Consider the following 25963-nt stretch of genomic DNA (forward strand, 5'->3'; position numbering starts at 1 on the left):
CAACCTCAATGCAGACTTTTTTCCATGTACTGATCATCTGTTACTGTCCTTTAATGTTGATCTTCCTCTCTTCAAATCAAAATCTTCACGTATTATATCATTCCGGAAAATCAAGGACATTAATTTGGACAACTTGTCTTTAAGCATTGCAAGTCTTCCCAAGGCTGACAGCTGTTCCACTCCAGATAATTTGGTCTCTCAGTACAATAATAGTCTCCATAATTTGTTGAATACTTTTGCTCCAGTTAAGACTAGGACTGTTTCATTTACTGTTACTGCACCCTGGTTCACTCCTTTTTTCAGGCAATTAAAAGCAAAAGGACGACAACTTGAGAGACTTTTCAGAAGAACTGGCCTTACTGTCCACAAGGAAATGTACTCAGAACATATGTCTCACTATAAAGACACTATTGCTAAAGCTAAATCTACATACTATTCTGGCTTAATCGGTTCTAATGAAGGGAATTCAAAGCTTCTTTTTTCCTTATTGAAAAATTTTACAACACCCACCGACTCACTTCCCTCTCATTTGTACTCATCTGATTTCTGCAATACTTTAGCATCATTCTTTACCTCAAAAATTGAAGGCATTCATCGTCAACTTATGGCCACTCCTGTTTCTACTCCATGTGTCTCAGTTCTACCTGTTCCTACACAACTGTTCTCTGAGTTTATTCTGCCCTCAATTGATAATATCTTAAAACTTATTCATCAATCTAAATCTTCAACCTGTGTTCTTGATACTTTACCAACTGTCCTTGTTAAGGCTACTGCTTCCTCTCTGTCCCAGTTTATTATGGATATTATTTATTCTTCCCTTACCACTGGGGCTGTTCCTTCTCTTTTCAAAACAGCTGCTGTAACTCCAATTCTAAAGAAACCAGGTTTGGACACCAACAACCTTAATCATTTTCGTCCTATTTCTAATCTTCCTTTCATTTCTAAAATTTTGGAAAAAGTTGTTGCTGCTCAACTTCATATCCACTTGTCTGGCAATAATCTATATGAACAATTCCAATCTGGTTTTCGCCCATTTCATAGCACTGAAACAGCTCTATTAAAAGTCACAAACGATTTGCTTATAGCAGCTGATTCTGGTTTACTATCCATCCTCCTTCTCCTTGATCTGAGTGCAGCTTTTGATACAATTTCCCACGATATTTTTTTAGACAGGCTTTCCACTATTGGCATCACCAACACGCCTCTGAAATGGTTTCATTCATATCTCTCTGATCGCACACAGTTTGTTCAACTAAAATCATTTGGTGTTCCCCAGGGCTCTGTTCTTGGCCCTTTGTTATTTATTACTTACCTTTTACCCCTTGGTCATATTTTTCATAAACATCAGGTTAAGTTTCATTGCTATGCGGATGACACCCAGCTCTACCTTTCCACAAAACCACATTCCAATCATATTACACCTGTTCTGGAACAGCTACACTGGCTTCCCATTAATTTTCGTATCAAGTATAAAATTCTTCTTCTAACATTTAAAGCTATCCACAATCTTGCACCTTCATATCTTCTTGATCTTCTTCATACTCCAAAACCAACTCGCACTCTTAGGTCTTCTTCTTCCACTCATTTCATTGTTCCCTCTGTCCGTCTTGTAACGATGGGGAACAGAGCTTTCAGTTACTCTGCACCTCAGCTCTGGAACTCACTTCCATCTGAGCTCCGTAATATTGATTCTCTTTCATCATTTAAATCTCAGCTTAAAACTCATCTGTTTAGTTTAGCATATTCTAGATCATGATTTGTAATGTTGGTCCAATTTTTTTTTTTTTCTATGTAAGTATTGTATAACTATATTTTTTGTTGTTTTTCTTCTTCTTTTGTACGGTGACCTTGAGTGTTAGAAAGGCGCCTTTAAATAAAATGTATTATTATTATTATTATTTACCTGTAAATAAAGAGTTGCAGTAGTCAGTCATGGAATGACAAGAGACTGAACAAGCACCTGAGGGGCCTTTGTGGATAAAAATAGCTGAATCCTTCTAATGTTGTAAAGTAGAAACTGACATACATGAGCATGTCAAATTAGCAATATGTGAGGATAAAGGCAGTTTTTTGTCCCAAGATTGTTACCCCAAATTGCGAGTAGTTGCTAAAGGGAAGATCAGAGAGTTGTCCAGGGATATCTCAATATCCTGACCTTGGGATGAATCACCTATGACTAGCAGTTCAGTTCTGCTTTCATTGAGTTTTAGCTGATGTTCCATCATCCATTGTGATATACAGATCCTAGCAGAAGTTGTGGTATCTGATGGAGGGAAGGAGAGGATAATTTGAGTGTCCTTCACGTACTGTAGCAGTGGTAAGAGAACCAACATGAGGATACATCTTTTCCAAGAGAGTGAGTATAGAGGGAGAAAAGAATATGATAATGCACTAAGATTTGTGTGACACCAGTGGAGAGCAGATGTTGATCCACACTGTTACCTGATATAAGCGACCTTCCAGATAGGAAGCAACACATTCCTATACTGCTCCAAGACTCCTGAGGGTGGACAATAGATTCTTGTGATTAACTGTGTCAGACACTGAAGAAAGTTCAACGAGTATGAGCACAGATGACAGCTTAGCTAATCTAGCAGCATGTAGTTTCTCAATGACAGCCAAACGGGCAATCTTTGTGGAATGTGCTGCCTTAAAGCCAGACTGGTTTTGATCATGGAGAGTGTTCTCCAGTCTGAAAACAGTGCATTCCAGAATATTAGAAAGAAAAAAGAGAAGTGATACCAGTCTGTAGTTGCTGATGTCTGAAGGACCCAGAGCAGGTTTTGACCAGATAGGAATAACCCTTGCTCTCTTGAAGTTAGTTGGTACATGACCAGATGTTAGGGATCCATTGATGATTGTTGTGATGAATAGCAGGAAGTCTTGCAAGATGGTCTGGAGCATAATGGAAGAGATTTGATCCAGTCGGAAGGTGGTTGGTGTAATGAATCTGTCTGTGTTCTCCTTTGTTTCTGCCTGCTGTCATTCCCTGCTGTTAATTGTTGATCCCGCTCACCTATTTGTTACCATGGACATTAATTGCACTCAATCTCTTCCCCAGGTGTTTTGTCTTAGTCTTTGTTTGTCTCCGTCTTGTGATTGGTTCCCGTTCACTATATGTACTCTGTTTTGTTCACTTCCCAGTTGTGAGTCGTTGTTGGTATGCGCTGTGCTGTCTGTTTATGTCTCTGTTCCTGTTCCCTGTCCTGCTCAGTGTTCTGATCTGTTTTTGCCTGCTTGTTTGTTGATTGTTTCCTGTTTTTTGCTTATTAAAGGAGTAACTGCAAATGGATCCGCATTCGCCTGTGACTAACCATGACAGTTGGATTGCAGGGGAGGATGACTTGTAGAAACTTGTGTATTAGTAGTCAGGGCAGAAGTGATGGTCTGGCAGATTTTCTCAATCTTCTCATCAAAGGAGGCAAATTCTTCAGCAGTCACAGAGGATAAAGCTTGAAGCAGTAGCTTTAAGGTTTTCCTTGTAGAAAGCAGTCTTGGCAGAAGTCATGTTCAAGAAGAATTTGGACAGGAGTGGATGGTAAGATATCTGTCAAGTAGTAGTTTCTTCCACTATCTCAGCACAGATCTTAGCTTGCTGCAAAATACATTTGACAACCCAGGTGTAGGACAAGAACTCATAACTTTCCAATCAGTAAACTTCCAAAGAAAAAAAATTCAATTCAGCACAGACTCAACTTAATTAAAAAAGAAATAAATAATAAAGAGAGAAAAAAAAGATACAGATCACATCTTATTTCAGTGGTTAGTGAAACCACCTTTGACTGCATTTACATCTGTGAATCCTCTAGGATATGTGCAGGCCTGGTTGGTTGGTTGTTCCACTCTAACTTTTTAACACAGCAGGTCTTCATAGAGCTTGCTTTGTGGACAGGGACATATCTTGCTGCAACAACTTTTGGCCAGTGAAAGCTCCAGTGAACGGAACGTCTGGCCACAGAGTGTATGTATATTGTGTGTGTGACTCCCTACAATCCTGATGTACTCCTGAACTTACAGGAATACAAGTTATTATATTCAGTATAATATTTTAATTTACTTTGAGAAGGAATCAGATTGCCTACCGTTCCCATGCATGTGTCAATCACGTCGACCCAGATGGAGTCAGACACAACTTCTGAGGATCCTACGTGGTAATATGCAACCACTCGAAATGAGGGAAGCAGGTCCTTGGTGACTGGTAGAGACCAAGTAGCTGCCAGGTTTCCTGTTCTCAGAAACTTGTGTCCTTGTACAATCTGCCCTTTACTAAGGATCTGATACAATGAAAATCAACCCAGTTATTTTTTTTTGTTACCAAAGTTCAGTATAGGTTTTAGGGCTAGACACAGGCTTGGAATTATTATTAGTGTAATACACAAGCCAGTAGAATTACTTCACAATACCACCAAGATCTTTAAATGTATATGTAAGAGATACCAACCAGATAAGTTACATCTTGATTGGCGACAGCAGTTTTGAAGATTACATTGATTTTCAACTGATCACCGATTTTCAGATCTGCAGCATCTACACTTAAATGTAGGTAATTGCCAGAGCCTCCTTTGGTGGCGTAAGGTTGGGCAGTCATCTGGTTTTCAGCTTGTCTTTCATTTGGTATACCTTGGGCTGAGGTTCTCACCTGGATACATAGCAAAAAGCAAAACCATTTTAGTTTAGTCTAAAATGCTTTAATGCTTTTGACAAACATCTTAGCAACTGAAAAGATTTTTTACCAGTTTGTCCAATAATTCTTTAATAAGCTGGGACTTTTAAATTTTACATTTCCTGATAATTCCAGTTCTATTATTTTTCTGAGATAAACACAAGTTGATATGCAGTCATTACATTTTCACCATAAAACCCTATTTTACATGACTCACAGTGATATGTAGTGGTCTATCTCCTCCCTGGGTGTTCAGAATGGCCTTGGCCATGCCGTTAGTCTTTGTTCGAGCATTAACTTCACCAGGCTGGATCAGTACGTCCACATTTTCAGCAGGTGACTGGTCCGGATTGGTCACATAAACCTTTTCAAATCCAGAACAGACATACATTGTAATTGGTGTAGTTAAAATTTTTTTCAACGGGACTAACTGGGTTTATACGTATATGGTGTTTTATCAAATATTTTAATGGTTTATCTGTTGTAAGATTGTAAAGAGCTTGCATAAGGTGTAAAGGCATGCATACTGTGACATGGAAAGGCATTCCTGGATGGAAGAATTTTGAGGTTCTCTTGAACTGGATGGTGTAGGGTGATGTAACAATTTGAATGCCCTCCTTCTGTGCCTCAACAATTTCACTACCTGAAATATTATTAATGATAAATGACACCTGAAAAGATCTGTATACATACATACATACATACATACATACATACATACATACATACATACATACATACACAATTGCTGGGATCTTACCAGTCTTAGTTATAACACTGACAGAAATGTACAAAAAGCTTCCGACCAGTTGATTAATATCAGGGAAGGAGCGTAGGATCATCTCTTTAGTGAGCTCAGCACGTCCATTTCCATCAATGATCTATATGTAACATAAAATTCTACACATAAATAGTATTGTGTAATGTAAAATTGTCCTGGAAAGTTTGTGCACGTGACAAACTTGAAATTAAATCTACAAACCATATATAAATATATCATTGGGAATGAAGAGATAATGTGTTTAAAACAGACAAATACGAATCAAAGGTTCGAATGAAATGTATGAAAGGTTGCTGCATTATTTTTAAATAATTCATTAAAAATATTCATAGTCACAGAAGTCTAAATTACGCTACCAGTGCTAAGCCAGTTCTTGTCGGCAGGTTCCAAATCAAACGAAAGTTGGATTAAACACAGTCCCACAGACATGTACTGTACTGGACTATGGAACTGAGACAGAGAAACTATCAGAGCCAGAAATCACACAACTTTTTTTGTTTTATTTTTAAAAAAATAATAATACCTAAATAATTTGCAAGGTTTTGGACCTGCCTACTTTGTGTTTAAATGTGAATACAAGACATTAAGTAGTGAGTGAACGAATCAGTGATTTCCTTACAGTTGTTATAATGTGAAATATTAGTAGATGTGTAACTGACCTGTACTCTGGTTAAAGAGGCAGGCAGACTGGTTCTAGTGTCATCATTCTTAATGCCAAACACCACAAATGCAGCACCATTTACATTTTTTCCAAACAGGTACCTTTGCATAATTCACAAAAAAGTTAGATCATGCAGTTAGCCCAGTTAGAAATATAAATATTAATAATGACATTATTATTCACAACAAAATGTAAGTAAAATCTTTCTAACAAACATTAAATAAAAACTGCACAAGCAGGTTCTTATTTGTCTTTGTCATGTTCTACTTACTTGGCAGTTATATCAACGTTAAGTTTCTTATCATCCACGTAGAAAAAAGTGTTGATGGTTTGATTAATTTTCTATAACTGTGACAGTGGTACACACTCTAAAAAACGCTGGGTTGTTTTATTCAACCCAAATGCTGGGTTGAGGCCGCTGGGTAGGACTTTGAGCTGTTTTAACCCAAGTTTGGGTTGAAAATTGTTGCTATAACCCAGCGGCGCTGGGTTGGGAACACGGACGTTAAAAAAAGCATGCACTTCAACGTGAAAATCAGATGACACCTGTGCGAGAAGCCACCATCTTTGCGTCTTCAAATGAAAGTGAGTGAAATTCTGTCTGAAATGTAAGTTATTTAATATGTATTTAACAATGTTCATAGCCATAAAAAACTGCTTTACTGTATAAACTAATGTTATAAGCGCAATTTAGGCTTTCAGTCAGTTAAACAGATTACTTCACGGAGCCGTGCTCCGACTCATGACAGATCCCAGATCAGTGAGCAGGAGAGCGCATGTGGCATCTTCATCAGAGCTTGGAAGGAATAAGGTAAATGCTTTTTAAATTACTTTTGTACATGTTAAATCGACTTTATTATAAATGATTTCTGTGTTATATACAGTTTTGATACAGCAGAGTTTACTTGATGGTAACGTATTTTGTTAGGACATCCAATTTCCCGCTCTACATGTTGTTTAACTTCGCTGTGAGGTTGAAACAAGCGGGAATGTCTGAGGTCAACTCAGGCTAAGGTTTGAAACTAAACTAAACTTGTTCGACTGCCATTTCATTCATGACACCCAGGATCATTAGGATAATTTAGGAGCAATTCTTGGATAAAATGCCTTTTGACTGCACTGTTCCCTGGTGTGGCAGTTTGGTGTATGGACTTCTTGGGGAGGAGACACCAGCAGTAAGAGTTCTGCCAGCAATCATTTCTGCAGACAAACTGTAACTTATGTTTTTTTTTATTATTCATTAAACTGTGTATAGTTAATAAACTTTTATTATTATTACTGTGACCTGACTGCTTCATTGGATTCTGTGTTGTTTAACTTGTACACTGTTACATGAAATGTTTTCATATTTCGCACATTTAATTGGAAATAAATTTTTCTGACTAAAGTCAGTGATGCATTTACTGTGATATTTGAAACATTTTCATAGAATGCGAGCGTTTTACATTATGACGAAATCAGCTCCGTATATTAGACATGTATTTTAGATTTAAGGTTTGCTATTTTAGCCTAGACATCCTTTCCAAAAATAAGAAAACGTATATTAATAAAACGAAGGATGACAGTTTATTTAGATCACCTAAATTGCTTCCACATACTTCCATGCTTCCTGTGGGCAGGGTTGGATTACAAAAGTAAGTAGATAACAGGCCTTTTATAATATATTTGTGTGTCTACAGTAACAGCTCAATCACAGGGACTTTTACGGTGATAAAATCTAAATGACAATTAGGAATTTTTCTGTCTCAGATTATTTTATGCTAACTGTAACATTAACTCTGCTTCATCAGACCACTCAGTATCTTAGTATTTTACTAGAGCAGTAACTAAGTGGTGTATTCATTATTTATTTTAGGCCCTCACTGTGACTTCACTTGCAAAATTCATTCATTCATTCATTCATTCATTTCTACCACTTATCCGAACTTCTCGGGTCACGGGGAGCCTTTGCCTATCTCAGGCGTCATCGGGCATCAAGGCAGGATACACCCTGGACGGAGTGCCAACCCATCGCAGGGCACACACACACTCTCATTCACTCATGCAATCACACACTACGGACAATTTTTCCAGAGATGCCAATCAACCTACCATGCATGTCTTTGGACCGGGGGAGGAAACCGGAGTACCCATAGGAAACCCCTGAGGCACGGGGAGAACATGCAAACTCCACATACACAAGGCGGATGCGGGAATCGAACCCCCAACCCTGGAGGTGTGAGGCAAACGTGCTAACCACTAAGCCACCATGCCCCCTCACTTGCAAAATTATTTTAATTTATTATAATTTAATGTCTTCGTCATGTTCTACTTACTTGGCAGTTATATCAACGTTAAGTTTCTTATCATCCATGTAGAAATAAGGTGTTGATGGTTTTAATGTTACCTTGAAGCTCGGTAGAACTGCAAAGTGAAAAGCAACATGTAAACACACATGTAGACAAACCAAAAGTAGGGATGTTTATAGTCTAATTATAAATTGTACCATATTCTTTAACTTCAAATTCAGCAGTGAACTTCTTCTGTGGGGTGTTTTTGTATCGTGTTGCTACAGTCCATATTCCAGATCTGTTGAAAAGAGAGCATTTCAGATTAATTATGTTAATATGTTTCTCTATGTAAAACAAAAAATCTGTAATGTAATTAATTCAGTGGACTAACTTGGCATTTTCAGGGATGTAGTATGAAAATCTTGTGGTCCCTTCCTTAAGACCTAATGTTTCTCTGTCAACTGTGATTCCTTGAGGATTCTTGGGGGGGAAAGGAAAAAAATAATTTGTGATATTCTAATATATTTTAAAAAATACATAATGGGTGAATAAGCGGATTATACAGAATATACAGTAATTTTATCTTGTGGTGAAATTGACTGTTGAGTAGGTGAAAGCCCAGCTGAGCTGTTTGAACACTTACTATGAATTCCATGTAGATGTTTACACTCTTGTCAACAGGCTGCAGATCAGGAGTCAGTGAGAAGATTCTGCAAAGAACTGGGACAAAAATGATTCTTTTATGTGTTTAATATTTGTACTGGATGAATATTTGGACTGCATCCTTCATCATAGCTTTAGCTTTTGGCCACATTACAGTCCAGTTTGTATTTCATCAGTGAGTCCAGACTGTTTTACCTGTTGTTCCAGGTGTGTAGATGCTCTTGTCTGTCTGAATGAACATGTATCCAGACTGAAACGATACTAAGACCACTTTCTCAAGCACTTTGGAAGAAAAGTCAGCCTGCAGATACACATACTGCTTCTCCAGTGGGTCTTCACTAAAGAAGTCTTCATTGTCAGGAATCTAAGCCAAAGGAAAATTACACACTTAATTTTAGTGTTCAAATTAAGAAGCTACCTGACATCCCCTTTGTGTGCTTGACCACATTTATGAAATATATTTATGTCTTTATATAAACCCCAAGTGTTGTTTGTTGGATAAAAGAGATGAAAAAATGAAGCATATAACCATGGCCAACAGTTTTGCGAATGACACAAATATTAATTTTCACAAAGTCTGCTGTGTTTTTTTATATGTCAGTAACTGACATATCTAAGTATAGTAACTGTCAGATGTTACTAAGGTATACTGAAGTATAATTACAAGCATTCCGTAAACGTCAATTAAAACTGACAATTACATCAAGTTTATACAAAGTGTCAGTATTTGTAATGTTGACCCTTCTTTTTCAAGACCTCTGCATTTCACCCTGGCATGCTGTCAATCAACTTCTGATGGGGCCCATTCTTGCATAATCAATGCTTGTTTGTCAGCACTTGTTTGGTTTTTGTTTGTCCACACGCCTCTTGAGGTTTGACCAAAAGTTCTCAATGTAATTATGGTCTGGGGAGTTTTCTGGCCATGAACCCAAAATTTCTATGTTTTTGTTCCCTGAATCGCCACCTACCTTTTAAAGCTTCCAATCTGTAATTTTTAATTAGCACGAAAGATTGATCTCCTGCCTTGTCAAGACTCTTACCTATGTTAATAAGAGAATCACTGACATGATGTCAGCTGGTCATTTTGTGGCAGGGTTGAAATGCAGTGGAAATGTGTGTGTGTGTGTGTGTGTGTGTGTGTGTGTGTGTGTGTGTGTGTGTGTGTGTGTGTGTGTGTGTGTGTGTGTGTGTGTGTGTGTGTGTTGGGGGGGTGTTAAGTTCATTTTCATGGCAACTTTGCAATTAATTGCAATCCATCTTTAGTTAAAAGTGTTTAGTTCCATCACTTTTAACATCACAATCATTGATGTTATTTATGGCTGAGTTTTTATTAATTGTTCAGATATTTATTTGAATTAAATGGGTGTAAAGCCATTTTTTTTCACATTTAAGCAATGTATCTAATATTTAAAGATTTTATATATTTTTGAATTATTTATTTATTAATTTATTTTGCAGTGAAAGGGGTCAGTGGCTGCAAAAAGAACCAATATATAGCATGTGGTAGCCTAGTGGTTAGAGTACCAATAGGAAGGTTGTGAGTTCGATCCCAAGTCCGCAAAGCTGACATTGTTGGGCCCTGGAGCAAGGCCATTAACCGTTAATTGCTCAGTTGTATAAAAAAATGAGATGCGCAAATCCCTCACAATAAGAGCATCTGCCAAATGCTGGAAATGTAAATGTAAATATGCATTAAATGACCCTAAAGGTTCAATGAAATATGTCACTTGAGTATTTCAAAATGTTGGGCAGCAAGAAACACCTTCGTTCCGCATGGTGAGTTTGGGGTCATTATCATGTTGGAAAATACATGTTGGATCTTAAAACTGATCCTCCATACCCGAGAACATTGTGTTCTGTAAAATGCGCAAGGTTTGGTCTGTTTTTAAAGTGCCTGCAATTTTGTAGATCCTACCCATACCTGTCACAGACATGCATCCCCGTACCATCATGTTTCACCCCTAGTATCCTATTATCATACCAGACACCATCCAACGCAAGCATGTTGAACTTTCTGTTCTTTGGCAAAGACAAGACATATTTTGCGGTTAACAGAACTAATAAAAGATTTCCTTACTGCTATGCCACCTCTATATCCAGCCTCCTGTGGCATTGTCTTGCAGTGCGAGATGAAATTAGAGGCCCCAGACAACTGCACGTCTCATACACGACTTTGGAAGCTGTTTTGAAGTTACACATTGAGATGATTTGCATCCTACTTTCAAAACAATTGTTAGTCTTCCTTGGTAGGTTGCGGTGCTTTATGGTCTGCATTGTACTGGTCTCATGCTGCTTTGCAATAATTCTCTGGATGGAGTGAGAGTTCAAATCCAATATATGTGCAATATCAGAAGTAATAATGAAGGCAATAATGATGTCTGCGGAATATGGCACGATCAACTTGAAAAATTAAATTTTTAAAATGTGGAGCGCATAAATTGTGTGTGTGTGTGTGTGTGTGTGTGTGTGTGTGTGTGTGTGTGTGTGTGTGTGTGTGTATATACCGTTATGTCTACAATTGCCTGGTAGTTTTTATCAGCAGTGAGGACGACTGATTTAGATGTCAGTTCGAAAGTTTTCTTTGGGTAGTTCTTCACACTGATCTTCACTGGGATGTTACCTCCATTATAATCCTGCACTTCCACAAACACTTTCTCAGGGGTTCCCACACGCAGCAGGTTCGGGGCCACCAACACGTTACTGATATAACAAAGAGGAAAACGTTTATTCAGTTATTTATTTATTGTAATAATGTAAAATAACATTTGCTAACTGTAGAGTATAAGCAGAAAATGTTCGGGTCCAACAGATAAAAAAAGTAGGTAAAGGTAAAAGACAATCTATGTGCATGTTTCAGAATAATATCTTTAAACATTATTTAAACATCTGACATGAAATTGTTCTTCCTTTTTCATACGCAGATTTTAAATTTAAATATTCAAATTCCAATAAAGAGAGCACTATTGGCCATGTTCTCTGAGTGGGAGGGGTCTATTCTCTCTCTCACCTGTCAATCACAGCAACAGTCGCACACGTACACAGAAGAGGGCGGACAGCGCTTTAGTTCATGTGTTTAATGAAAAGTAATCAATAGTTTATCTCTCCACATCTGCTAGCTGTTGTGTAATATCGGTGCACAGTTAGATAGTGGGTGCGATTTGGCAGATGACTAAAATGGGGAGAAAACTTCTAAAAAATACCCTTCCGAATGTAAAGCAGAATTTTTCTCCCTGTGCACTGAAATGATTATAAATAAAAATAAATCACTAAAAATAATAAATCACTAAAATAGTCTTAAGATTTTAGCCTAAATTTGTGTGAAAATAATGCAAATGTGCATTTTACCAGCTTAAGTAAAGACACATTAGAACATTAGAACAATGTAAAGCAGGGAAAGTCATATGTATTAATTCTGTGTGAAACAATAAAAGTCAACCCTCAATGCTCATAGGATACCACTGACAGAAACCCTTAAAGGGAAACGTGCTTGGGGAAGGACTTAGTTAGTAAGATGATACTGCAAGCTTGTGCTGTTTGAAAGGAAGTATACTTTATAAGGAATACTTATTAACTTAACCTTATAATCTCTCTTTGAGAGAAATGGTGGAGGATGGTGGTTTTGTAAGAGAGGAATAGAAAGGAATGTTGGTTTCAAAGTCAATAAGAATGGCATATTGGTGAAAGGTCTGAAAAAGTATAAAAGCTGGTCTTGAATTACATTGTATGTGCATTCTAGTGTAGGCAGCCTTAGTGCATGTTATACTCTGTGTGCATCAGAGTACAAACACAAGCTTACACTTGGAGAGTGTTTCTTCGTTTGTTATAATCTTTACATTTTAATTACTTTAACTTATCCTAATAATGTTTGATTATTTTTAGATTTTATTTGTAATATCATTTTATTTTACTTTAAATAAATTACATTGTATTACATTGCTTTTAATAAAAACAAGGCTTCCCATTGTGAGGTACCTGAAATTACAAAAAGGTCTAAGTCTGACACCTTCATTTAAATATTTATACAATATATTAGGTAGAATAACTGGAAGAGGATCCTTTGTTAGAAGACCGAGGGACCGAAGGACACCTGCGTTCAAGGTAAGACCAACTCTGACCAACCCGTGCAAATTATTACACATTCCTTAGTGGGATTGTGTAAAGATTTCCTATGCAATCCGAAAACAAATGTCACTAAGGGACATTTACGTCAGTATAAATTACTTCAGTATGTGTGTGTGTGTGTGTGTGTGTGTGTGTGTGTATGTGTGTGTGTGTGTACTCACAGCGGATCACATAGTGTAAGCACCGGGAAAGATAGAAGTGCTGCCGTCAGCCACAGCAGGTCTACATGCATCCTGACTGTTTGTCCGAGCTCAGTCTGAGGATGTGTGTGTTATCAAGCAGCACCACAGATTTTATACCAACCTAACGCATACACACACTACATAAGGCCTCTCCCACTCTGTGATTATGAAGCACCAAAATTGGGGGTGTTAGTGTTGGAACGATGTGCAGTGGTGCTTCAACAGAATGGAAAAAAACAAACTTTAGAAATAAGCCCAATCCTGGCATTTACTCCTCACTGCTTCGGCTAAACATTATATTGTGCAATATGCAGAGTTTAAACACACACGCATATACACACACATACCTGAACATTTCCCCAAACCAATAAAAATTCTTTAATTTAATGAATACTGGGTAGATTTTCTTATCTAATTTTGGATATATTTGTTTCTATTGTTTTTATTAATGGAGTGTTTCCTGTTTGTTAATTATTGCAGATTTCAGGCTTTGATGTCTTCATTTTTCTTAGATCAAAATCAAATCAAATCAAATTTTATTTGTCACATACACATACATAGAAAGCATGACATGCAGTGAAATGCTTTTTACAACTGTCCAGTATTCAAGCATGAAAAGGAAAAAGTAATGCAATTTGGGATAAAAAAAAAATAAAACCAAAAGGAGGTAGATAAATAAAGTATAAACTATATAAAAACTATATAAAAAATGAAAATATATGTGAAAAATAGTATATATACATAAATGCATTTTTATGATTGTCCTTAAAGGTGGGGTCTCTGATGTTTGAAAGCAAATGTTGACATATAAAATCACCAAAACAAACACGCCCCTAACCCAAATGGGTCCCAACCAAGACAGCCCCACAACATCCAGAGACTTGAGGTACTCAAGGCGGATCTCATCCACTCCTGCTGCCTTGCCACTGAGGAGCTTCTCAACTACCTCAGTGACCTCAGCTTGGGGAATCGACGAGTCCACAACTGAGCCCCCGGCCACTGCTTCCTCAGTGGAAGACATGTTGGTGGGGTTGAGGAGAACCTCGAAGTACTCCTTCCAAGAATGTCCCCAGTCGAAGTCAGCAGATTCCCACTCCCACTATAAACAGTGTGTGCAGGGCTCTGCTTTCCCCTCCTGAGGCGCCGGATGGTTTGCCAGAATTTCTTCGAGGCCAGCCGATAGTCCCTCTCCATGGCCTCACCAAACTTCTCCCAGACCCGAGTTTTTGCCTCCGTAACCACCTGGGCTGAGGCTTGCTTGGCCCTCTGGTACCTATCAGCTGCCTCCGGAGTCCCCCGAGCCAACCAGGCTCGATAGGACTCCTTCTTCAGCTTGACAGCATCTCTTACTTCCGGGGTCCACCCACGGGTTCGGGGATTGCCGCCATGACAGGCACCGGAGACCTTACGATCACAGCTCCAAGCGGCCGCGTCGACAATGGAGGTGGAGAACATGGTCCACTCTGACTCAATGTCTCCAACCTCCCTCGGGATCTGGTTGAAGCTCTGCCAGAGGTGGGAGTTGAAGATCTCTCTGACCGGAGACTCTGTCAAATGTTCCCAGCACACCCTCACAGTACTTTTGGGTCTGCCAAGTCTGTCCAACTTCCTCCCCTTGCCATCGTATCCAACTCACCACCAGGTGGTGATCAGTTGACAGCTCTGCCCCTCTCTTTACCCGAGTGTCCAAGACATACGGCCAGAGGTCAGATGAAACAACCACAAAGTCGATCATCGACCTCCGACCTAGGGTGTCCTGGTGCCATGTGTACTGATGGACACCCTTTTGCTTGAACATGGTGTTCGTTATGGACAAACTGTGACTAGCACAGAAGTCCAATAACAGAACACCATTCCGGTTCAGGTCGGGGGGGCCGTTCCTCCCAATTACGCCCCTCCAGGTGTCACTGTCGCTGCCCACGTGAGCGTGTCCCCTAGTAGAACAACTGAGTCCCCGGTCGGAGCACTTTCCAGCAACCCTTACAGAGATGCCAAGAAGTTCGGGTACTCTACACTGCCATTTGGCCCGTAAGCACAAATAAAAGTGAGACCTATCCCCGACCCGAAGGCGCAGGGAAACGACCCTCTCATTCACCGGAGTGAACTCCAACACATGGTTGCTGAGCTGGGGGGCTATGAGCAAGCCCACACCAGCCCGCCGCCTCTCACCGCGGGCAACTCCAGAGTAGTAGAGAGTCCAGCCTCTCTCAAGGAGTTGGGTTCCAGAGCCCAAGCTGTGTGTGGAGGCGAGCCCAATTAACTTTAGTCGGTATATCTCAAACTCCTGCACCAGCTCAGGTTCCTTCCCCTCCAGCGAGGTGACATTCCATGTCCCTAGTGCCAGATTCCGTTTCCGGGGATTGGCTCGCCGAGGCCCCCGCCTTCGACTGCCACCCAATCCACATTGCACCGGCCCCTTACGGTTCATCCTGCGGGTGGTGGGCCCACAGGAGATCGGCCCCACGTCGCTCTTTTGGGCTGAGCCCGGCCAGGCCCCGTGGTGTAAGACCTGGCCACCAGGCGCTCGCAAGCGAGCCCCAACCCCGGGCCTGTCTCCAGGGAGGGGCCCCGGTTGTGCCATACCTGGCGATGTCACGGACCTTGATTTATCTTTTCTCATAAGGGGTTTTGAATGTTTTTTCTATAAAAAAATATTTCTTTGTTAACAATTAAAGCTGTGTTTTCTGTTATTTATTTAATGTATTTTATGAAATCTGATTAGTGGGAGGCCACCCCACCCCTCTAACCCAAAACATTTACAGAAACCTCAGAAGCCTTTGCCCAGTCATGTGTCCTTGTTTAAAATTATATTTGGGATAAAGGTACCAACCAGTTCCTGGGCCTGAGGGATCTTCCTGCACTGTTTGTGCTGCACAGAGGCATGTGAAGGGTTAATCCAGCACAGTTCCCGTAAATCGATTGAACTGTATCTTCTGTCAATTTAAACTTTGATCATTTGAAACAGGAAAACCTGCATTTAAATACAGTATTTGAACCCATGTTGAAGATGAATATTTGCACATTGCAGAAGCGTTTATATGCTGATTTTAGCATATTTTGAATTCATTTCAAATTAATTCGCATACTCTCTCTTTCTGTGTGTGTGTGTGTGTGTGTGTGTGTGTGTGTGTGTGTTTGTGTGTGTGTGAAGTGTGAAGTGTGTGAGGGAGAGAGACCCAGATGGAAACACATTCAGTTCCCTGTAAAGCCATGCATGCTCTGTGAATGAGACCCTTAAAGTTGAGCTGCTTAGATTTACATTTATGCTGTTTCCAACTTCAGACTAAGATGCTTTGTAACTACTATAATTAGGTAATTAATTGATGTAATTAATTGATGTCTTAAGCACATTGGTTCAGGGCCTGGTCTGTTAATTTTGATATGTGTGATTGGATAGGGCATGAGCCGTTGTCATGAGCTGAGTACTGTTTTTGTGCCAGAATCTATATAAAACACCAAATCTGACTCCCTAGTAGTGTAACACAAAAGTTAACTTTTCACCAGGTGATTGTGAGTTTAAGATGTGACAATAACTCAACCATCCAGGTCATGTGAGCAACATTGGTCATGCCTTCTGGGTGGGAGTGGTTTATTCTCTCTCATCTGTCAGTCAAAGCAGCCCTAGATCATGAGCTCATGTACACAGAAGAGGAGGGACAGCACTTTCCACCAAGTGTGTGACAGCATAACCAACAGTTCACCTCTCCTCATATAGTGGCAACAGTAGTAGATTTTATTACATTTTTCTGTTTGTAAAACATTTAGTTATGTCTTTTCAATAAATATATTTTCTCTGTTAACTATTTTCTGAAATCTGTTTAATTAGACTGTGATATAGGTCACCCCATTTTTCTCGCCCATGTGAGAGGCACATGAAGGGTTAACCCAGCACAGTTCCCGTAAATCAGACAAATTTCAGGCATCTTCTTTTGTCACTTTAACCTTTGGACCTTTGGAACAACCCACTAGGATGCTGTTTATCGATTGTGGCTGCATCAACAAGTGAAAGCCTTTCTTCTTCTTCTTCTTCTTCTTCTTCTTCTTCTTCTTCTTCTTCTTCATTCATTCATTCATTCATTCATTCATTCATTTATTTATTTATTTATTTTCACCTTACTCAAACATTTGTAATCTGATTTTCAAGCTGATTAATTTCAAATTCTCATCAGTGGTGTATTTACAATAAATAAATAAATATAAAAGATATAGATATCTGCTATTGCTATTCAATTTTGGAGACATGACTGTAATTTGTATGTGTGATGTATTTAATGTATATCGAAAGAAATAAATGACATAATATAAATGTTATGTAGGTTATTTGTGATAAACAATGAACAAATACATTAAACATAGAATACATTTTACAGGTAATTTTGTTTTGTTTGTCAATCAAATTGAGTAATAGATGTTATTTTTTCTCCTTAACTACTAATGTGGGCTATATAGTACATTTGTTTATCTTAATTATTTTCAATGTTAGATATCATGCTGATTGGTGGTATTGATTGGCTCAGCTTTTGACTAATGGTTGTCAATAAGTAAAGTTACTTCATTACTGTATTTAAATGTGATTAAGTACTACAACATTTTTAAAATACACTATCTGTTTGGAAATAAAACACACTAATCTGTTTGGAAAATTGGCAGTATTATTTAGAAGCTGAATGCTTTATACTTTATGGATAGAAAAGAAGCTGGTCAAATGAAGGCTCTGCTGGTGTGCCGTGAAAGGTTCCTGCTGGTGTGGGAGGAGTGCTGGAAGGGTTTTTTCAGTGCACTGGCGAAGAAGCAGACCCCAGGAGTGCAGCTTAGGATGCATCTTCTAGCAGGCGGATTCTGGAAGAAGGCATAGAGATAAGGAGCATGGTACTTCCACTCGATATTTCATAGCTTTTCCCCCTCGTGTTGCAGAGCCTGGCAACTTTGAGGACACTCCTGATTGGTCTGCGAAGTTTTGGGTGGCTTTGGCCCACCTGGCTTTACTTCACTGCACTGAACCCTCCAACTACTCTTCCACACCTGTGACCATTTTTCACCGGACTGAATATCATTTAAATTTACATTTACATTTGCAGCATTTGGCATCCCTTATCCAGAGCGACGTACATAAGTGCTTAAATCTCTAACATTGAATACATTAATGCTGGTTCACTAGGTTACATACTTAAGATACCATGAGTTTAAAACATTTGTTCAAAGTTACAATGAAAAAGTGTCAAAGTTTTGTTTTGTTTTTTTTTAAATGCAAAAGATAAGGAAAGAAGTGCTAGTTGAAGTGTTTCCTGAATAAGTAGGTCTTCAACCGCTGCTTGAAAATAGCCAGTGACTCAGCTGTCCGGACCTCTAGGGGAAGTTCATTCCACCACCTTGGTGCCAGAACAGAGAAGAGTCTTGTAGTATACTTGCCTCTTACCCTGAGAGATGGTGGAACCAGTCGAGCAGTGCTGGTAGATCGGAGGTTGCGGGGTGCAGTGCGAGTAATGATGAGGGCTTTGAGGTAAGAGGGAGCTGGTCCATTTTTGGCTTTGTAGGCCAGCATCAGAGTTTTGAATCGGATGCATGCAGCTAGCGGGGTGGTATGCGAGAACTTTGGCAGGTTGAAAACAAGCCGGGCAGCTGCATTTTGGATCATTTGCAGAGGACGGATTGTGTTCATAGGTAGACCTGCCAGCAGTGCATTGCAGTAATCCAGTCTAGAAATGACAAGAGACTGAACCTGAGCAGTCTTTTGCCAATTTGACACTGAACCTGCCAGGTAGAGGATGGAAACCAAAAACCGCCTCAACTTGGGACCCATCCATGAGCCCATGCTTGTTGAGCCTGACATCCATGCCTTCAGCCAACAAGCAATGGTTAGCCGGTTGCAGCCCATCTCACCAGAGAGGTTAAGGGGAAATCCGTCACAACACGTCTGAACCCATGAAGCACTGTGACCCTGCCATACTGACCCAACCAGCTAGCATGCCACACAGGTCAAGGACTGGGGGCATCATAGGCTTGCCTGGGAGTCTCCCCAGGGCATTTGGTCTATCTCCAGGGTGGTGCCCGCGCTCTCAGTTGAGCAATTCTTTGGGATTGGTTGCCCCTTTTAGCCCAACAAAGGAAAGAAACGGTTCACAAAGGCACAAAGGAACTGGTCTATGGCTACTCTCTCAGAGACCCCCTGTAGCGGTGAGGGCATGATATTGTACAGTTTATCCATCTGTGACTGTGGGTTGAGGCATGGGGTATACGTCCATTTGTGTAGTGTGTTCACTGTAAGACTTATGTTTTGTAAACATTAGAGAAAAATTCCCTAATCGCATAACACAGTTTTTCAACATATCGGAAACAGACCAAATTATCCATGCAATTATTTTATCTCTGAGTTCCACATACTCAGAAATCAGTTAAAGCTCTGACCACATATTTCTGGACAGTCTTACACAGTCAACATACATTTTGCTTATTCTATGTCTAACTTATTATAATGTGTTATATTATATCTTAATACATTTTGTACATTTAGAATATGTAAATAATTGCTCTTTACTATAACCCTTTCGGCTTTTCTATTTTATTTTTCTAATTTCCCTTTCTATATTGATTCTTTGACAAATCTTGAGCCAATAGCCCTTGAATATGAGATGTGACATGGCTTATAATTTATTGAATGTAGTTGCTGATGAGGCTAAAAGAGAGAAATTGCCCATACTGGTACATGTCATTCATGAATGAAATGCACCAGATGTTGCGTGATAATAATGGAAAACAGAGCACGGCTTGTGTAATTGGCATATTTGCAACAAAGAAAGAAGTTTACACTTTACCCTTGTAATGAAAACTACACCAGGTTACATATGAGAAGGGAATGAGATGCTGTGTCAGGGCTGACACTATGGGAATGCTTCTGTGAGGAAGTTGTGTCTGACGCTCTGTGTGCAAACATCAATTTAATGCTTCGGGAAGGACACGTGATGGAGTGATTATGTGAAGTACTATACTATACTATACAATACTCCTAGTGCAGTGAGCCCTGATGCCGAGAGGCGAGGCAAGGCCACACACCTCATAGGCCTGTGCTAATGTCCTCCAACACCCAGTGCACCAGGCGCTGCTTGGACACCGGATTACCCTTCTTCTCCCAGTCAGCAAATTTCCTTTGGCCCAGATTTGGGCCAGATAAACAGCTGAGCTGTGGCCCAGATTAGTTTGTGTTTGTCGGCCCAGATATGGCCCACATCCCCTTTGCCAAAACTGAACCAAAGCAGTGCCATAAGTTTACCAAGCATGAGCCAAATGTAATTTATGTGGCCCAAATATGGCACACCTCTTCTTTGAAAGAACTGAACCAAAGGAGTGCTACAAGTCCACCAAGCATGAGCCAAATGTAATTTTATGTGGCCCATATATGGCACACCTCTTCTTTGAAAGAACTGAACCAAAGGAGTGCCATAACTCCACCAAACATGAGACAAATAATACAATTTAATGTGGCCCAAATATGAGCCTTATATGCAATTTTAGTATGGTTGAGTTCTGTTAAAATCTATTGGCCCATATGTGCCACACATGCAGCTGATAGTATGTAAAAGTCTTATTAACTTAAAGGTAAATGAAACACTCAACAACAAATGTACTCAAAACAATTTACTTCAAAACAAGTGTTTAATTAATAATAGTTAATAGTTTAATTAAATAATTACAGCTTTAAGAGTAAACATAAGAATACATTTAAGAATGTATTCAACTCAGAGTAATAAAAATCACAGAAAAAAAAAAAATCAGATTAACTTGTACAGAGAACTTAAATTGAGAAATTGAGTTTTGATGTGCCTAATGAGGGTCGGCAGTGTCTTGTAGGGCCTTGTGTTTCTTCATTCGCTCCCTCCTACCCCCCTCTCGGTCTCTGCAATAAAGATGAATTTAAATAATGCTAGCAGCAATACAATATGGAAGTTAGAGCTGGAGGATAATGGGGGAAAAATCATTTAATATAAATTTCCTCCTTTAATATTTTAATTGCAATAATTAATGACCTCTGATTGACCAAAAAAATTGTTTCCAGTATATTTTCGAAAGGAATTGCAAATTGTATTTTTCAATATGTTGGCCATAATAATACCATAATTTCTTATGACAAATTATTTAGGTTTTGTTTTTAGAATTCTTTTCACCAACTGGTTAAAATTTACACTGGATGTATTCTGCTTTAAAAAAGACATGCATGACTTTCAGTGCATGAGAGAGATTCCAAGGGACCGTCTGCAAAGTGCAAATCCCGAAAAGCGAATACTAAAAAACAGTCAATAACCACCGTAATACACTGTACTGTACCAAATTCAGCTCACACATGTCCTGATAGTTATACTACAACACTTACTTGGGGGAAATGTGTTTTACTTTTGGGGGAAATATTTTCATATAAAAAAACATAAAAATGATACAAAAAGACATTTCTCCCTAGTTGACTGTTTTTATAAGCTTTTCTGGTTTTGCACTTTGCGGACGGTCCCTTGGTTCGCACATAGAGACATGTATTTTTTCCACCGCGAAGGAAAGCTGATTTTGAGGAAAATTGGGTTGTAGCTGCCTCTCTACATTACTACGATAGAAAAAAGGTGTTATTTGTGTAGTAACAGCATTTAGCTCAGGAGTTATTGACTTGGGAAACTCCAATCTGTGAATATGTGGCCAACTTTACTTAAATACTGTTGATTTATAGCCAAAAACATCGGAATTTAAAATGCCAAACCAGCGGAGCCCTAGCATACATTAAACTGTATTGTTAAACTGAGGAAAATATTAGCTAATTTGACCCCTTCCTCAATTAAACTAATAACTAAACGCTTAATAACATGCAATATTGATGCTGCATATTTCAATTATATGAAAAGTGCTAATCACTTACCTGAATGTAGCTTACACAGTCGTGAGGAAAGCAGAAATGCCGCCCACTGTCCGTGTTTCAGTCACATTCGCGCCGTAGTCTCACTCCACCAATAGGAGGGAAGATGCATAGCAACCTGAGGTGTGGGATGGAGGATGTCTGCCGCACTTGATTTCAGGATTCCTGTGTTTTTCCACGTATAAGCCAAAAGTTTACCATAAGTCCGTGTTTCTCACTGTGTGCCATAGCTCAACCACATATGGTTCTCATGTGTTCGTTGTTATCTTGGCCATATACCTCAAAATGAGTTGTGAAACAGGGGAAAGCATTTCCCACCAATTTTAAAGTTATGGCAAAACAAATATGGCCACAATTTGGCCCATATCTGTATAGCCATGCCACATCTAGGCCATATGTGCCAGATAATACCCACATGTGGCCCAAACGTAATTGCTATCTGGGCCGGCCCCCAAAACAGACAAAAAGTGAGGAGGAGTTACTCCACAAGCTAGAGCGGTGGACATAAGTCCTCAAGGCCCTTACTGGGCAAAGCAAATGCAGCCTCTCCTGTTCCGCCAACTCAAGGGGCGGGGGACAGTAGGTCTGCAGTATGACTGGACAGCCAGCCATCCTGGGCACCTTAAGGACATATCCTGCCCTGGGGTGTAGAATAGCCTTGGACATGCCAGGGGAAAAATTCTAGGCAGGTGGGGGTCGATCGACACGGCCTGCAAATCCATCAGTCTTTTGAGAGAGGGCAAGGCTAGGAGCAAAGCCAACTTCAGGGTCAGAAACTTCTCAGAGGCTGACTCCATGGGCTCAAAGGGGGCTTCCAGCAGCCCCTCCAGGACCACAGAGAGGTCCCAGGAAGGAAGGCATGATCTGCAGAAAGGCCTCAGCCACCTGACACCAGGCAGAAAAAAAGAGACCAGAGGGTGCCTAGACAAGGAGGCCCCGAGGACAGGCTAATGTTTCACAGCGATGGCAGCCACGTACACCTTTAAAGTAGATGGGGACAGGCCCCAAGAAAAACAAGACTGCAGGAACCCCAGCACTGTACCAACCAGGCAGTGAACTGGATCCTGACAAAGTTTATCGCACGAGAGGCGAAAAAACCTCCACTTTAGAGTATATAGCTACCTTGTGGAGGGAGCCCTAGCATTCAGTAGAGTCTCGGTCACCTCAGATGAGAGGCCTGCCTCTAGGAACTGGTCCCCCTCAGAGGCCAGACGATTCCACATCTTGGGGCGGGGGTATAGGATTGCCCCCTGCACCTGAGAGAGAAGATCATCCCTGATGGGAACCTCCCATGGAATGCTGTTCAGGAGGGAGGCTAGGACCGTGAATCAACTTGAGAGGGCCAACGAGGTGCAACTAGGAGAAGCTTTACCTGGTTGTGGCACACTCTGGCTAGGACTTGTGGGAGCAGAGCTACCGGGGTGAAGGCATAAAGACGGAGCCTCGGCCAAGTCCATACCAGGGCATCCAGGCCCAAAGGGGCTGGATGAGAGAGGGAAAGCAACAGTGGGTCAACTCTTTGGAGGCGAACAGATCCACTTCCACCCGTCTGAAAATCTGCCAAATTTGCTCCACCACGTGGGGGTGGAGACGTCACTCCCCAGGCCTCAGCAGGAAATCTGCCTCCCGATTTACATGCCGTGGAATGAAAATCGCTCTCAGCAAAAGGAACCTGGTCTCTGCCCAGAGCAGAATCTGCTGTGCCAACCTGAAAAGGGGGCGCAAAAGCAGACCGCCCTGATGATTGATATAAGGAAACACCACAGTGCTGTCTGTCCATCCACACTAAGACATGGTAGTCCCTGAGTATATATGTAGTTTATTTTATATATATATATATATATATATATATATATATATATATATATATATATATATATATATATATATAGTTGTTTTTTTTTTTTTGACGGATGAATGCATTGTCTTGTAAGTTGCACCCTATCCTCAAATGTAATTAATTGATGTCTTAAGCCCATTGGTTCAGGGCCTGGTCTGTTAATTTTGATATGTGTGATTGGATAGGGCAGGTCTTTGTCGTGAGCTGATTGAAGACGAGAAGAGAGAGTCAGACGTTTTGTTTTTTGTGCTGGAGTGACATGCGTGGGTGACGCTCATTAAAAGAGATCTTCAGAGGACTTGCGCGCTCATGCGTTCGTGGATAACAAAGGCTATTTCCGAGTAACCTAAATGGTTTATACTTTCTTTGACCCTGGATTCGAGACTGCGAAGTGACTGTTAGTCTAAGTTTTTTTTTTCTTCGTTGTTTAAAACGATTAAATAGAAGAAGGGACGAAGTAGCTTATCGCCACAATGCTCGCAAGCATCGTCTAGGCCTGCCAGATGTTCCACTATGGTGGAGAGGAGGTTATGCTAAAGTCACGGTATCTGTGTGATTGTATGTGTGTGTCATATGCGAGGGTGAGAAAAGAAGTGTGTCAGAAAAGATTAAGTATTTTATACAATTACACTGTGACGCTCCTACAGGCACAAAAACAACTGGAACATTTAAGAAGCAATGTAAACAAATTAAACTGAACTCTTGCACAACCAAGGCAGCTAACTGTAGTGTATCAATTTCTAAGATAAATTTATATCGATTACATGTAGCTGCACAGAATCATCCATCTTCTCACTTGTTCAAGTGACTTGTTCTTCACTTTCGGTGTGAGAACGCCAGGCGCACCTGTGCTGCCGCTTCACGCTGGTACCTGTTTGTCTGCTGTTGTCACGTCTGCTTTTTTTCTGGGATATGTTTTTTTTTTCTTTTTTCTTTCTTGCATCAATCTCTCTGGATTATTTCCCTGGATTATTTTACACCAACTCCTGGACTACTAACATGCTATGGTTCTGGCTAACATAGTTTAAACCGTTAAATTGTTGTTGTATGTTTGCGTTGCACATCTCCGGTCATGTCGACACGTATCAATTTGCAGGCTTTGTTTTTTGGCCTTTTTTCGTTCGTGCTGTCATTGAATGACGTTTATCAAATTAGTTTCCCCGAGATGGCTTTACAATTCTCTGCAGCTCATCTCAGAACATTTAAAGGGCCGTTTCGATTGGATCCGGACACCTATAAATGGTGTGAACTTGGAGTTTTACGCCGACCGCGCTACATACATCACTCGCGGAAGAAACTTCTGACTTATCACCACGCGTCCTCCAATAATATTCCGGTCGTCTCTACCAAAACCTGTGCGTCGGGCGCAATGAAGCTGTAAAATTGATCTACTAACTTTGGAAATCTAAGATCATTGCGTTTTGATCCTAACCTCCGAAATTGCAGAGTTTCATCATCAGACCTGCAATGTGTGCTGCTGAACACTCGCTTTCTGACTACTAAAGCTTCGGTGTTGCATGACATAATCACTGATACAAAATTGGACATGCTACTTCTGACTGAAACCTGGCAGATGTCTAATGACCTTTTCAACCAGAATCTCTTAACTCCCCCTGGGTACATCTACTTCGCTCAGCCACGCCTTCATCTTCGAGGTGGTGGGCTGGCTGTAGTTTGCCGTGAGACTATTAAGATTTCAAAGATAGACTTGCATGACGTTACAGCATTTGAATATCCCGCGCTGAAAATGTCTGGCAAATCGTCACTGGCTGTAATCTTGATTTACCGACCTCCAAAATGTCATGCTGATTTGTTGTCTGATTTCTTCTCTGAGATCAGTGCGTTACTAACTCTTGTCTGTGGTACTTATCCATCTGTCATTTTGCCTGGT

At 40.2% G+C, this 25963-nt stretch overlaps 1 protein-coding gene across 2 annotated transcripts in view; it reads right to left on the minus strand.

Moving 5' to 3' along the window:
• Positions 1 to 13476, minus strand: part of LOC113636374 (complement C3-like) — a 36385-nt gene extending 22909 nt beyond the window's left edge. For both annotated transcript variants that reach the window (XM_047803502.1, XM_047803503.1), the window contains exons 1-13: positions 13322 to 13476; positions 11543 to 11738; positions 9234 to 9402; positions 9019 to 9095; positions 8767 to 8855; positions 8591 to 8673; positions 8421 to 8508; positions 6104 to 6206; positions 5424 to 5544; positions 5191 to 5306; positions 4881 to 5027; positions 4442 to 4639; positions 4083 to 4274 (exon numbers count right to left, since the gene is read on the minus strand). In XM_047803502.1, the coding sequence (XP_047659458.1) occupies positions 4083 to 4274; positions 4442 to 4639; positions 4881 to 5027; positions 5191 to 5306; positions 5424 to 5544; positions 6104 to 6206; positions 8421 to 8508; positions 8591 to 8673; positions 8767 to 8855; positions 9019 to 9095; positions 9234 to 9402; positions 11543 to 11738; positions 13322 to 13392 (1650 nt within the window). In that variant the 5' untranslated portion in view covers positions 13393 to 13476. The remainder of the gene's footprint in view (positions 1 to 4082; positions 4275 to 4441; positions 4640 to 4880; positions 5028 to 5190; positions 5307 to 5423; positions 5545 to 6103; positions 6207 to 8420; positions 8509 to 8590; positions 8674 to 8766; positions 8856 to 9018; positions 9096 to 9233; positions 9403 to 11542; positions 11739 to 13321) is intronic.
• Positions 13477 to 25963: the final 12487 nt, after the last annotated feature.

This window comes from Tachysurus fulvidraco, chromosome 18, assembly GCF_022655615.1.
Source record: "Tachysurus fulvidraco isolate hzauxx_2018 chromosome 18, HZAU_PFXX_2.0, whole genome shotgun sequence".
Lineage (NCBI taxonomy): Eukaryota > Metazoa > Chordata > Actinopteri > Siluriformes > Bagridae > Tachysurus > Tachysurus fulvidraco.